The 15,735-nt window shown below is 38.8% G+C and overlaps 1 protein-coding gene across 1 annotated transcript; it reads right to left on the minus strand.

Annotated features, from left to right (window-relative positions):
• Nucleotides 1-14,447: 14,447 nt before the first annotated feature.
• Nucleotides 14,448-15,389, minus strand: LOC137738725 (thionin-like protein 2). The gene is made up of 2 exons (XM_068478200.1): nucleotides 15,021-15,389; nucleotides 14,448-14,725 (listed from the first exon to the last, which is right to left on the minus strand). Exons 1-2 carry the CDS (start codon nucleotides 15,307-15,309, stop codon nucleotides 14,634-14,636), a joined length of 381 nt encoding a protein of 126 aa, XP_068334301.1. The 5' UTR covers nucleotides 15,310-15,389; the 3' UTR covers nucleotides 14,448-14,633.
• Nucleotides 15,390-15,735: the final 346 nt, after the last annotated feature.

Below are 15,735 nucleotides of genomic sequence, written 5' to 3' on the forward strand. Positions count from 1 at the left end.
TCAGCCACATAGTACCATCGAAAGTTTATTGACTTATCTCGTTATTATCTCGAGATCCCTGTGAATCTCAAGGAGATGCTCCGTTATTTTAAGAAGGGGACTCGTAAGCGGTTGCATTCTTTGACGTTCTGCTTCATGTTGAGGATTTTGAAATGTTCCTGATGATGACAATGATGATGAGGATAATAGTAATGCCCAGAGGAATAATAACAAGGGGCATTCATCTTTTGGCCTTAGAAAGACTTATAATTTTAAGAGAAATGGAAATAGTTCTGGATCGTCGAGCAGTGGTTCAAGTTCCAATACACCATGAAGGGGCGGCAACTCCATCGATCGTTCATGTTTTCAAAATTAGAGGAACCCTAGCAACTCTAGTGCTCTACTTTGTCGCATATGCAATAACCGTCATCACGGTGAATGTAAGAGGGGGAGTAGTGAATGTTATACATGCGGCCAGATGGGGCATATGGCTAATCAGTGTCTGTAGAATAAGCAGAGACCTTAGCCTCCCATTCTACCACCTGTAATTCCTCTCCAACAGATTCTAAGTTCTGGTACATATCTGCAGATAGGCTATGATGGTGCTTACCACTACTAAGGTAACATAGCTCAGTATCCAGGATGAGCATATCAGTACCCACCTGATCCCCACTACTAAAGCGGCTATCCTTAGTACCAGAGAGGTTACACAACGTTTAAGCTGTATCTTGGAAGCGGAGCTTAATGGTGTATTGGAGGGTAGTCCTAGAATCTTGATGTAGCTTCCAACAATGGCGCATCGACCAGGCAGCCTAATCCAACACATCAAGGTCGAGGTAACTAGGGAAACAGGGCTTGAGGAGGCAGGCAATAGGCACAGGGTCATGTCAATCATATCACCTTGCAGAATGCTCAGGGTAACCCCGACTTGATTTTGGGTACGTTGAATGTTCTTGGCCATTTTGCTAGAATATTAATTAACTCAGGTGCCACCCATTCTGCTATTTCCTATACATTTGCTTAAAAGACTTTATGAGTTGGAGTTTTCGATGCCTACGGGTGAAGTTTGTTATGTTAGTTGGGAGTATCGAGGATGTCCCGTCCTTATTGAGGATGTTGTAATGCCAACCAATCTTGTTCCTTTGGATATCGTTGATTTTGACGTTATCTTAGGCATGGATTGGTTAGATTACAATTATGCCATGTTGAATTGCCGTTAGAAAATTGTTACCTTCCATCGATCGGGCATATCGATGGTAACTTTTATCAGCGAAAGTAGCGGGTTGAAGCACGAAATTATCTTTGTTGTGAGGGATAAGCAGATATTGAGGAATGGTTGTCAAGGCTACTTGGCTCATGTAGTGTTGACTGAAGACATTCTTGCTCACGTGGAAAACGTTTGAGTAGTTAGACACTTTCCTGATGTTTTTCTCGACGACTTACCTGGCTTACCATCAGATTGTGAAGTGGAGTTCGCTATCGACCTAATTCCAGGTACCGATCCTATTTCTCTAACTCTTTATCGTATGGCACCTGTGGTGTTAAGGGAATTAAAAGATCAATTGCGAAAACTTGTTTAGAAAGGGTTTATTCAGCCGAGCACTACCCCTTAGGGAGCTCTAGTCTTGTTTGTAAGGAAGAAAAATGAAACTTTTAGGTTATGTATCGATTACAGACAATTGAATTGGGTGACGATTAAAAATCATTATCCGTTGCTTCGTATCGATGATTTTTTTTATTAGCTTCGTGGTGCTTGTGTTTTCTCAAAAATCAATCTAAGGTCCGGTTATTACTAGCTAAAGATCAGAAGTGAGTTTCTTATGATGCCATTCAGGTTGACTAATGCTCCAGCAACTTTTATGGACTCGATGAATCGAGTATTCCGTCTGTACCTTGACAGGTTCGTAATTATTTTCATCGATGACATTCTGGTGTATTCTAAGAGCAAGGTTGACCATGCTAGACATTTATGTCTGGTTTTGAAGAAGCTAAGGGAGAATCAACTGTACGCTAAATTCAGTAAATGTCAGTTCTGGCTGGATCAGGTGTCATTCCTGGGGCACGTGACATTAGCTTAGGGTGTTCTCGTAGATCCCCAGAAAGTAGTAGCAGTGGAAAATTGGGAGCAACCTCAGACTGTCACTAAATATGGAGTTTTCTTGGTCTTGTAGGCTATTATCGATGATTTGTGAATGATTTCTCCGGAATAGCCCTGCCTCTAACAAGGTTAACCAGGAAAGGAGTTAATTTTGAATGGAGTGATGATTGTGAATAATGTTTTCAACAGTTGACACTAGTAAAAAAAACACTTTGCGCGATCTAGGTACTTTCGTCGCGCAAAGTAAAAAAACGTTGCCTAAGGGTTTGCGCGACGCAACCTTCGTCGCATGTTAATCGTCGCTCAAAGTCTGAGACGCTAGGGTTTGCGCGACGCACTTCGTTGGTCGCACAAAGTGGGTTTGCGCGACGTGCGTCGCGCAAATCCACTTTGTGCGATGCACGCCGTGGGTCGCGCAAACTCACTTTGCACTACCCACTTTGTGCGTCACGCAAACCCACTTTGCGCGACTAACGGAGTGCGTCGTGCAAACCCACTTTGCGCAACGTACGCATGAGTCACGCAAAGTGGGTTTGCGTGACGGAGCCATGCGTCGTGCAAAGTGATTGGTCAAACTTTTTTTTTTTTTTTAATTTTTGATAAATATTGTAATTAAATTCGAAAGAATAATTAATTAACCAAGCAAAAGTATTTAATTATAAAATATATGGAAATGTACATACAAGATCCGAACAATAAAGAAAAAACTACAAGTGAACTAGGTTTAATACATCAAGCTACTAGGTATCGGCAGGGCGAGGTGGCTCTGAGGTCGAAGGTGGACCAAGATGAGGTGCTGGTAGTGAGATTTGAAGGCCGGACATCTGTATGGCTTGTACAAGGTCTCTCCACGCCCCGGCATATGACCTCATCTCCTCGCCCTAGGCCCTCAGCTGCTCCTTCATCTGCTCGCCCTGGGCTTTTAGGGTTGTCACTTCCTCCTTCAATGCATCTACCTCTGCTGTGTTTGATCTGGAAGAAGAGGCACCCGTTTCATGAATCTGTGCTTTCCCCATACACCGAACAACCTTGCCACGACGACGACCTAAGTTCTGATCCAGGACATCAGTCATGATCTGAAAACCTACATCCTCAGGTATCGTGACGTCCTCGATCGAGGTCTCCGGGGGAAGCTGCGATGTTGCTTCTTGGAGAACAGAAGTGCTCTTTTCCACCATAGTAGCCTATAATAATAAAGAAAAAACATATAATATTTAATAACAAAATATAAATAATATTTGAATGATTCATACATATAAGAATAATAATAATTACATATACTTACATGAAACTGCTCAGTAATCTCCTGACCAGGTCGAATGTAAACGTCCTTGAACATGTCGATTGCTGGGAACTTAGAACCTTCATGAAGAAAAAAAACACTAAGAAAATTTTATTAATCAATAATAATAATAAATTGTATAAAATTTCAAAGTTAATATACTTTTACTTGACGTCGTGTCTGAAGCCTATACGAAAAGGGCTTCGAACCGGAATGGTGGAGAAGTGTCTTTGACTCACGAGCTTTTTGGCCAGCAACAAATTTCTTCTGTTAAACACACAATATACATGTTAGTGCAACTATTTGAAATAAATTAATAAAAAAAGCTTAAAAAATAACTAAAACAATAATAAATTATTATTAAAATATTATTTACATACCACAAATTTTGGGTCCGTAAAATGTTTGCAGAGCCACTACCAATCATCTGGCCGGTCCTTTAACTCGCTTGGAACATGTACGCGAGCAATCTCTGGATCATCCCATCGCTTAAAATACGTGTGAAAAGTGCTCTTCCAATTTTTGTACCGGTTTGCTAAGGTCTCCTCTAAGTAGGTCATGACCTCAATGGATATGTCTTCAAGATCATAAATGACCTACGAATATGAAAAACAATAAAATAATAGTAAGAAATTTAATAATATTAAGATAATATATTTTGGTTTTTAATATTTGTAAACAAAATTAAAAAAATGATAAAGGCTAAAAATTAATATACTAACCGACAACTCGTGTCGCACCAGTCTCTTCGTCTCCTCGGGAATTTCTGCCCAAGACTCCCACTGAAAAGGACAATTGTCTCGAATAACAACACCACAGCTACTAGCAATGAAGCTATGTTGCTGTGAGGTAGCTGCTCCACGATGTTGCGGGTCATACACAATCTTGATCTTGGAGGCGGCCTGTCATGCGCTCTGTGACTGCTTCAGCATTCGACTAGGCCCTCTGGTGTTTTTTTTAGCTGGCCAAAAATACTTAAATGGTGAAATCCCAAAGCTTAAATTTGTAAAAAAAATTCGACACAACCTCCCGTAATAGTATAGCATTTTCCAAAACCTTAAAATAATAAAATAACATTAATTCACAACCAGCAACAGATTTTCACAATCCAGCAAATTTTCACCATCATAAAAATAATAGTTTTAAAATGAAAAAAAAATACAGCGTAGTGAGAATTAGAAAAAAACTACCTGGATGGTAGGCCTCACACTCGACTCTGGATTCCGAGGAAGTGTGATCAGAAGGTTCCGGCTCACGGCGCCGCCGATGAGGCCGCCGTGCACTGAGCTGCTCAACCGACACTGATGACGTCGATGATACGGGAACCTGGGACGTCGTAGGAGTGGCCTCAGCAAAGGGTGTAGGCTCACTAATCAATGGAGCACTCACGGCTGAAGCCGTAGATGCTGATAATGCAGGAGGTGCATTGGTCACACTCCGACGACGAGTGATCAACTGCGACATCTATACACTTATTCAACCATAAAAATATAACATTAGAAACTAATCCTACAACATTTTTCTTAAATGCAACAGATAATGTTGTGGGTTTCATGACAAGGTAAATGCAACAGAAAAACTCACATCAAGCTTTCAAGAAGGATTATAACCCTGGAGTATCAATATTTCTCTTACAGGGCTACTAACTCTCTACAGTACTATCCCAAAGAGGCATGATGCGGCTTCAACAATGGAAAAAGAGAAAGGAAATAAAAATCCATGGAGGAATAATCCAACTCAATCAAAGTTGTTGAGGCAATTCATCAAACAGGTTAGGGACAACAATTTAGCACAAACAAGTCCATGGAGGAATATACAATATACTCTATCTTCCAAGTGCTAAATTTCACAAACCCTAAATTAATTCCAAAATTTACCTGATTTGGGGGAGAACCGATGAACAGTGAGGTCGAAAAAGAAATCAGCGATGTGGGAGGAAGTGAGGGATGAGAGGTGAGTCACTTGTCTGATGTGGGAGGAGGAGAGAAATCAACTCACTTCTGTTTGAGGAACAGAACTAACAGCTCCTTGGAGAACAGAACTAACATCAGAAGTGGAGGAGCTGCGATGTTGCTCCTTGGAGAACAGAAGTGAGTTAAAAAATTCTTGGAGGGTGAGGTTGAGAGAGTGAGTGAGTTCAAGGAGGGTGAGGAGGGTCTGAGATTTGAGGGATGAGAGGTGAGCGTCCAAACTTGGACAAAGTGAGGGATGAAAGATGAGCATCCAAACTTAGAAAGGAAATAAAATTTGAAATTTGAAAAAAAAAAAAATGCGCCTATTTTTTACTTTTGCACCGCCAAAATTATCATAACTGGCGCGACGTAGGTATACAATTTGATGTCGCGCAAAGTGGTTTTGCGCGACGATCACATTAAGGCGTTGCGCAAAGTTTTTTTATTTTTTTTTATTTTTTATTTTTATATTATTATAAAAATTACTGAAAATGTGACTTTCTTCCTTTGAAATTCAAATTTTTTTTTTTACATAAACCCCACTATAATATATTTTTCTAACAAATGTGGTTCGATGTTATACGTATACAAGATAGAATTCATTGATAAATGTCGTTGAATGTGGAATTCATTGATAAATGTGGAATTTTTTTTTTTTTTTACATTATATCACACTTTTGTGTTAATAACTCGTTCATTGATAAATGTGGTTGGATGTTATACGTATACAAGATGGAATTCATATCATGCATTGCAATTATGAGAGGCATGAGTCGTGTGAGTTACTTGGGGTTGTATCGGGATGGATTGGAATGAAAATTGTGATAACGATGGCGCGTGAACGAATGTGTCATGGGTGGTAATTCATATAACAAGACATACTCGAGGCCAAGGCATGGTACGGGACATGCGAGGCTTGTGTGTTTTGGTGTGTGGATTAACAAGAACGGATGCGGGAATGATGGAACATTCATGCATAGAGAAACGGGAATGATAGAACATTCATGCATAGAGAAACAAAAAAAGAGAAATTTGCCACACCCATCATATTCCTTCTTAATTTTCTGTTTAAAAGTTGTAAAGCTACCCTAAACTCCCGCACTCCTGCACTGGTAACACGAATATTGAGCAAGGTCAATAACATCATCACTTAAAATTTTGATGATTTTTCTACTAGTGCTATAGTTTACCCTCCATACAAAATTAGCAAGGTCAATAAATAAAATCTTGAGTATAACCAAAAGTATATTCTCTCTATCAGATATGCCCTTGTTACGCGGTAGAGAGTCAATGACTGGGTCAACGAAATTTCCTGCCTATTTGCGGCTTAGTTACAATAAGATCTGTGTATAATGTTTGGCCGCAATATATCTTCATGTCACACTGCATATCTCTCTCTCATTCAAGTAAGAATAAAAGTTCTACAAATCAATGACATGAAAAGTTATGGATTTTTAAACAAGGTATATCAAACTATACACCCAAAGCAAATCATTTACACGGTTGCAATCCGTAGTTCCTAATCGTTCTTCAATCCATCGGAAGCACGAAATTAGTATTCAAATGAGCAACTTTATTTCTTCAATCCCACACTTTTGCTCCTTAGAATTTATCCTTACCAATGAGCCACAACCAGTCAAGGCAAATCCCTGCAAATATGCCTCCCAAAAGAAACAGAACAAGTATATTTCCCAAGGCATTTTGCTCAGGTCCCTGTAAATCAAACAACCAGAAATTAATTTTGATTTGATTTCATTAGAAACCGTGAAAACATATGTTATATTCGGAACAGGTTACGTACGTTGTAGCCTTTGGGTGCCACTGTCATGACACAGATAGTGAGATAACCATTTGTTAATCCTAAGATTGATGTCAGCAAGATCATCCACCCTTGGTCAGCGTACTTTCCTGTGAAGTAGTACGCTGGAACAAAGATGAAACGCAATAGGATTGCAATCAGGAGGCCCTTTCTGGACTCGATCTTTAGGCATTTGATGAGTCGCGATATCAAATCCAACACATTGTACATTGCAACCAGGACAAGCGGATACCTGAGAGAGTTCACAACGAGCAACCGCACCAGAGTAAATGAGATTACGATTCATGCTTAAAGAACAAGCGTTTAAAATATGAAAGGAATCGAAACTTACCAAAATAATATAAAGCTTCCACCGAGATAAGATACAATAATCAAATCCTTACACCAAAATAATATAAAGCTTCAGCTGCCTCTCAATCCATGTTTCGCAAAGACACAGCATCAAAAATAAATGTCATACTTTCTTTTATACCTTTTACCTAAAAAATGCTGGGAAGATGGTAAAAGTTTGGACACAAAAGTTCAACATCTCTAGTATAGTGAAACAAATTTCATTACTGAAAGAAACATTTACCCCCATGTGAAAACGATAACAGCTTTTGCAATCGAAAAAAAGAAAGAAAATGACAATGGCTTCCTGATGACAACAGCTTTAACAGAAGAATCATGATACATCAAAGGAAGGAAGTTAATATCCGAGATAACATACCCCTTAGCTTTCCTAGCAGTACTTACAAGAGCTCGCCAAGCAGTCAGAGAAGCAAAAGGAATGGCACTACCTTCCTAGAATCATAGAGTAAGATAAAGCCAAATTGAGTTGTCACACAGCAATAACAGGAATGAGAAGTTAAAAACTCTCATCTACATAACATCACACCATGAATTCCTAACATCTCATCATTGTTGTCAATTCTTTCATGAATTCCTAATAACAGAAATCATGAAAGAATTGATAATAATGGGTGTAGAAACAGGAAAAAAAAAATCAACAAAGGATTCGATATTTCCTCTTATTGCTATATGTCCATTTCCACAAAGCAACGTGCTGCTTAATAATTGTAGCTTGATTAACTCTAAGTTCCATTTCATATCAAGTAGTTTTTACTCCAGTTCATCCAACCAATCTAAGCTAAAAAAACTGTTTTTTCTTCTTTTTCAGTTGAGCAAGGTGAAAAATTTAAATTAAAAATGAATTAATAAAAAATTTAAGCTCCAAATGTACATTATTCAGACAAATGAACACAATCATACCACTAACACACTCAGAAGCATCATTACATTATAAAAGTAGCTAAATAACTAGAAAAGTATGCGTGCGTGTGTGTGTGTGTGTGTATTGCTACAAATTTTCAAGTTATATTGCTACAAATGAACACAATCATTACATTATATTGCTATAAAATTTTGAGTTTTGTTGGAATTGGAGGAACGAAACAGAGAGATGAGCAAACAATAAAATGATCATTTCCCTCATTTTCTCCGCAAACAAACAGAACTTAGAAATGGGATCAATCTAAAAACAAGGTGAAATTTGACTCACTTTGATATCAACGGGATTGATTGGAGAAGGTTTTGAAGAGAGATGGAGGAGAGAGGTAGCTGCTGCAACTGGGTTTGCAGTTTCTGCCTCCCAAACTGATTAAGTGGAGTAGGAAAAATCGTTGACTTTGCGCGACGCACTTGCACATGCGTCGCGCAAACCTGTTTTGTGCGACGCCAGTCTTGTCGCGCAAAGTCAACTTTGCGTGACGCATGTGTACGTACATCGCGCAAAACAACTTTGCGCGACGCATGTGCACATGCGTCACGCAAAGTTGGCAAAAAAGCGGTAAAACATTCTTTGTTTGGCGCCAGGATATTGCGCGACGTACAAAACGTCGCGCAAACGGCATTTGCGCGACGAAGGCTGGCGTCATGCAAAGTGTTTTGCGGGACGCAAAGTTCCTGCGTCGCGCAAAGAAGTTTTGCGCGACGCTAGAATTTCGTCGCACAAAGTACCGTCGCTCAAAGACTGCTTGCACGACGCTTTGTCTTTTAGGTCGCGCAAACATACTTTGCGCGACGAAATTTGGTGCGTCGCGCAAACATGTTTTTCTACTAGTGTGAAGTACTGTCTCACTCATGCGCTTGTCTTGGCACTTCCGGATGATAATGGGAATTTCGAGATCTACGATGACGCCTCTCTGAATGGTCTGGGCTGCTTACTAATGTAGCATAAAAAGGTGATCGCATATACTTCACGATAATTAAAGCTCCATGAGATAAATTATCCTACTCAAAAGCCTCAAGTATATTTTTACCCAGAAGGAATTTAATCTCCGGCAGCGTAGATGGACAGAGTTGATTAACGATTATGGCTGTATTATTGAATAGCATCATGGTCATGAGAATACTGTAGCAGATGCTCTCAGTAAGAAATCTCACGATCAATTTAATGCTCTTTATGCATGTCATGTTCCTCTTCTGACCTACCTAAGATCCATTGAAGCAACTTTAGAAGTGGGTCACTAGGGAGCTCTACTTGCCAACTTTCAAGTTGGGCCATTTTTGTTGGATCGTGTTCTAAAGGCCCAAATGAATGAATTTGAATCCCAAGAGTTAAAGAAAGCAGTGTTAAATGGTAATATGGGAGATCTAAGGATTCGAAGGTCTGATGGTATGCTTATGCAAGGCGATCAGATGTATGTACCTAAGGTGGAAGAACTGAAGAAAGAAATACTCGATGAGGCGCATATTTCAGCTTATGTGATACATCCCGGGAGTACTAAAATGTACCATACTATTCGACCTTTCTACTACTGGCTAGGAATGAAAAAAGAAATTATGGAGTATGTGAGTTGTTGTTCAGCTTGTCAGAGGTCAAGGCTGAAAGAAAGAAACCGTTCGGGTTGCTGCAACCACTTCCTATACCTTAGTGGAAATAGGAAGATATCACAATGGATTTCGTGTACAAGCTGCCTCGTACACATAATGGCTATGACGGTATCTGGATGATTGTAGATTGACTTACCAAGTTAGCGCATTTCCTGCCTATTCGTGAGAATTACTTGCTAAGTCGGTTGGCCGAACTTTTCGTCTCTGAATTGTCAAGTATCATGGTGTCCTAGTTAGTATCATTTTTTACTTGTAGTTCAAAGACGCATGGCACAAGCGCTTACCTTTGATAGAATTCGCCTACAATAACAGCTTTCACTCCAGCATTGTTATGTTACCATTTGAGGCGTTGTATAGGAAACCATGTCGTGCACCGTTATGTTAGGCCAAGGTAGGCGAAAGAGTTTTGGTTGGTCCTAAGATCGTGGATGAGACGACACAAACTATTCAGGTGATTAAGGCTAACCTGAAAGCAACGTAGGATTGGCAAAAGAGTATAGCCGACAGATATTCAACCAATAGAGTATATAAGGTTGGAGATTGGGTATTCTTGAAGCTGTCGCCGTGGAAAGGCGTTTTCAGATTGCGTATTCTTGGGTTTTCTTGAAGCTGTCACTGGGAAGCTAAACCCTCGTTACATCGGGCCATACCAGATCATTGAGCGAGTTGGTGAAGTTGCTTATCGACTTGATTAACCTCAAGAGCTGTCGAGAGTGCACAATGTGTTCCACATGTCGATGCTACAAAGATATGTCTTTGATTCGTCACATGTAATTCCTCCTCAGTCGTTAGAGATTAATCCGGATTTGACTTATGATGATGTTCCACTGACAATTTTTTATTGGATAGACAAAGTTCTTAGGAATAAGACCGTTCATATGGTGAAAGTCTTTTGGAGAAACCACTTTGTTGAGGAAGCTACTTGGGAGACAGAGGAGCATATGTGAGATCTTTATCCATGCTTGTTCTTTGATAATGATCTGTAGTAGTGTTGAAATTTCGGGGATGAAATTTTCTTAAAGGGGTACATTGTGCCCTGGTTGGCAATGTGACGTGGATGTAGTATTCAGCATTTATTTTATTTTCCTAGTAGCGTAATTAAATTTTTATTTTCCTAGTATCGTAATTAAATAGTACCCGTCGTTACAATCACGTGAGTGCGAATTAAACCCGAATCGAACTTGTAACGAGAAAGTTACGCTCAGTTAAAGTACGTTAACATCGGGTAGAATTGTGCATATGTGTGTGTGCTAATTTATCATTGTTGGAAACATTGTTTTTGATAAAGAGACGGATTTTTGCGTACGACTTAATGTACCAAAATGTAAAAACCTTATCATTTTTTTTTTAAATTGTCCCGTGTGCCCTAAAACCCTCACAACCAATCATTTTTCCTCATTTCACTCTTCACCATTTAACATCTCTCCCTAATTCCCTCACCAATCAGAGAGCCTACTCCTCACACCTCTCCCTCAATCAAAAAATGCTCCCTCACTCTCTCTCTCCCTTCTCATTCTCTCTCATTGAAACTTTCCCTTTCCCTGCAACCCTCTAGAACGACCTCAAAACTTCACAGATTAAACTCACAAACTCCACCATTGTACTCCTCTCGAACTTGTGAACCAAGCTGTCCCAGCCGATGGTGAAATGACTGAGTTTTGACTTGCCAACTCGGAAGCTCCGACTTGGTGAGTTTTCCTCCGACAAGTTTCAGGCCGAGTTACAAGGTTTTAGCATATGAGGAAGCTTCTACACAACCCCCTAAGGCCCTTAGACTAAGTTTGGAGTTGACTTGACGTCAAAACAAGCAAGTTCGAGGAGTCGAAGTTTAGGCCAAATCTTTTGAGGCTTTTTCAAGCCATTTCCCGTCCATTTTTGGATTTTGATTGGTATAATCTTCTACTCTTCATAAGCTTCATTTTCATATTAAGTGCAAAAAAAAAAAATGGTTGAGAAATGAAAAAGATATGAAGCTTTGAAATTTTTCCCAATTTTCGACAAAACCATACGGTGATGGATGATGGCGACCGGCGAAATCTCACCGGAGAAGATGAACTGTGAAAGTTGACAGAATATTCTAATGGCATCAGGTAACTCCGTTACTATTTAACAGAATATTTCATAAATTCTGACGAAATATTCCTAACGTCCGTCAATCTCTGTAAGGTGCATAGCTTGCGCGTGGGCGAACTTGTGGCTATGGGCTAGGTGGTGTGTGAGGGCCCGTCTGGCCTCTGGCTAGCGAGTGCTTGACACATAGGGGTCCGTGACTTCGTGTAGATCATTTTCGTATATTCAAACCTTCCGTTTGAGCAAAATATGGGAGATTTACCTGGCCTTTTTGAATATGTCCTATTGAATTTAATAGTTTAGTTATTTCACATTAGATGAAAATTATCCTGAGGACGGGCAAGGCTAGGAGGCTACGACCCAACCACATACTAGTGAGTGCGCTTTTTGTTTTCGTATATATTAATGCATTTGAATTGATTTATGCATATCCTGCCATTATTGTTTTTAGATTGATATTACGCCTATTATGCCATGACTAAATATGTTATAAGAAATGTTATAATGCTGTGGAATGCTAAAACAATCCTACGGGATGCACATGTAAGTTTGCATTGTTGACTAGAATTATTGAATGGGTATGGCATGTTTATATTTATGTAGCTTGCTCATCATTTCTACACCTTGGTGTTAGTGCTCGTCCGGGGCTAGGGCTAGTCTTTTACGTGTATGTTCACCTTTGCACCGTATGCTCGCCTTGGATCCAAGTAGGTGCCAGTCCTATCGTACAGGTTGCATTAGGCAACTTCGACTCGTAGGTGACCGCAATTATCACTAGTCTTCATGTGATTGTAGCACTAAAGCGTACTTATACATTACACCACAGTCCTATTCATGTTAGAAACTATCTGCATGAACTCGTGTGCTAGCGTAGATTGATGAGCAACATATTTTCATTATGCTATTGTTGGGATATTATGGTTTGGCGTAGTCTGGCATTATTGTTTATTTAAAGTTGTTTTCATACTTATACGTAGTATGATTTTCTGGAAACTATACATGATTTCCAGTGAAGGGTTAGTATGTTCCGAAAATAAATGTGTTTTATAAACCCTTGTTTTTGTGCCCACTCACCTTTCTATTTTTCGCCGCTCCAGGTCTTAGATAGCTGAATTCTTTGTGGCATACGAGGAAACTCCAACGGATTTTGACATATCTAAATAAATGTAGGGTTTTTCCCGGTTGTGTACTAAAGCACTTTAATTAGTTTAGACTGCACACTCTTTTGTCATCTATGCTCTGAATATTAGTTTAGACTACTGTGCACTCACTTTACTAGTTAAATAAGTTCTAGTTTTAGAGTTAAATTATTCACATTTTTACATCTCTCACACTTTTGCTTACGTCAACTTCGAGTGATGGGCAACACGTCTCTACTCCGGGTGAGGTGTGTCACCTTCATTCTATTTTCCTTTATTGGCTCTGTCGCTAATGGGTTATGTATTTCCATTAGCTTCTTTTGTTCCGTGGATGCGATCAGAAGGAAGTTCGTTGTGGGATGCGGCAAACTCCTTTTCTTCTCTTTTGGAGACATGATATCTGGCAGCCATTTATGCTGGCTAGTGGTGTTTTGGAGGCACTGTTTTGGCGGCGTCAGTGATGGTAGGAGGATAGGGTTTTTAGTTTTGGAGTGTTTCTCTTTTTGGGCTTCAATGTGTGTTTTGGGCCCCTTCTTGTTTTGCGTTGAGGTCCATATATTTTTCTTTGTGGGTATCATGTAATTGGGCCTTTTGTGTATATTTGCTCTTTGTACTTTGCTGGTTTTTGTCCTGAATGCTATTTCCAATTTACCAAAAAAAAAAAAAAAAAAAAAAAGGGGTCTAAACACCAACATTACTGTTGAAAAAAATACAATGTATTTGCTATATTTTTTTCACACTGGAAATGAATAAATCATCATGTAATTAAACACAAAACTTAGTGCATATGAAGAGTAGTAATAATAGTATAATGCTCATGAAAACGAATTGGAAAAATTTGAAAAACGGTCGAAGCAAATGTTAGATATTTTGTTTTTAAGACAAGTTTACGCTCTTTTACTGTGCTCATGGTTAATCCATGCTTGTTTCTCAAAATAAAACAACCACATTCTTTTAATAGTAACACTCCATATTACAAAATTGTAATGAACAACGGTTGTGTTCAATTATTAGTCTCTCTGTTTCTCCCATCTAGTGATTCAAAAAAACAATTTATTTTATTTTATTTTATATTTTTTCTGATTTCAAATTAATCAAAGACATTGTTTTTTTTTTTTTTTTTTTTTTTTTTTTTTTTAACAAACCATATTATTTATACTAAAAGAGAGATAGGTAGGCTGAGCCTATCATTCATGTAGGAGGAATCTGATAAGTTCATTTAGATTTTGTTAGTATTTAGAAATCATAAACCCACATATTGCCCACACGTTGTTATTTCATATAATAAAATTCAAGTTCGAACGTTTGGATTAGACTTTAGGAAGCAGATGTCCAACACAAATTGTAGCCTTACCTAATATGATTTGCCATTTATTATTTTAATTCCATATTAGCCTTACAAAATAGGATTATCTTAACACTAATTGTTATTAGGTGGTAAGTTCATGGTGTTCATGGTAGCGCATCTGTCTGAGCAAGAATCCATACATCCGCCAACTTTTTCTGTAATTTCTGCATACAGAAGAAAACTCATGTAAATAAATAAAACGATCAAAAGGTTTGACGCATACTATTTTCTATATTTTCAATTAAGGTCAAATTATAATTTTGTCACATTTTTTCATGAGTGGACGCAAGTATTGTCCTTTGTTGTTGTAGCACAATTAAAGGTGAGAACATAAAATATTCACATCATTTTTTTCTTTTTGTCAAACAATAGATTTGTTAGATTAGGAAGCAGACGGGGTTTGAAAAAAGCAATGAAATCTATATTGATGGACGATGAATTGGGCTTGAATGTTTATACCTGGGTTTTCTGCATCCAAGAAATTGTTACACAAGGAAGCGGAACATCCAAGCTTGCAGAAATAGTGATTGTCTTTGGGAACACTGAGTAAAGAAGGACTTGAGAACAGGCATTGAAGGGCGCATGCACTACCACATGCGAGAAGCATCATACCTCTGCTGCTCTTACATTTATTCAGACAGCCGGCGTAGCATTCTGGATTTTCGACGGCACTACACTGCCCCAGCAGCAACCCTAGAACCAAGTAACCAACGATCGCCACCGACAGTGTCACTCCCTTCTTCTCCATTTTCTCACAAAGTTTTTCTGTAGGAGTCGATTGCAGAAGAAGATATATCTCAATGAGAAGTAGAAAGAAAGCGTATGAGCAGGTAGGCATTCCTTTCCCCCTATTTATACAGGTTTTGAATTGTTATTTTTTATTTGTTTGAAAAGTGAATGGATAAGAAGAATAATACTCGTGCACTAACAATATACAGAGTTTAGTCGTACAACCAATAATCCTATTTATACGTACATAATTGACACTCTCTAATACGAGCATGCCTTACTATGGTATGTAGGATTTACGTGTATTATAGAGAGTGTCCAAGTGAAGTGCGTTAGTTGTGTATGTCCAAATAACACATTGTCTGCTAGGTAGTTCCAATTGTATTAGAGCGTGTCAACAAGCGCGTATTAGTTTGGTATCTTTTTTGTTTTCAGGACAAAATAA

The sequence above is a fragment of the Pyrus communis genome, chromosome 7, assembly GCF_963583255.1.
Source record: "Pyrus communis chromosome 7, drPyrComm1.1, whole genome shotgun sequence".
Taxonomy (NCBI): Eukaryota; Viridiplantae; Streptophyta; class Magnoliopsida; order Rosales; family Rosaceae; genus Pyrus; species Pyrus communis.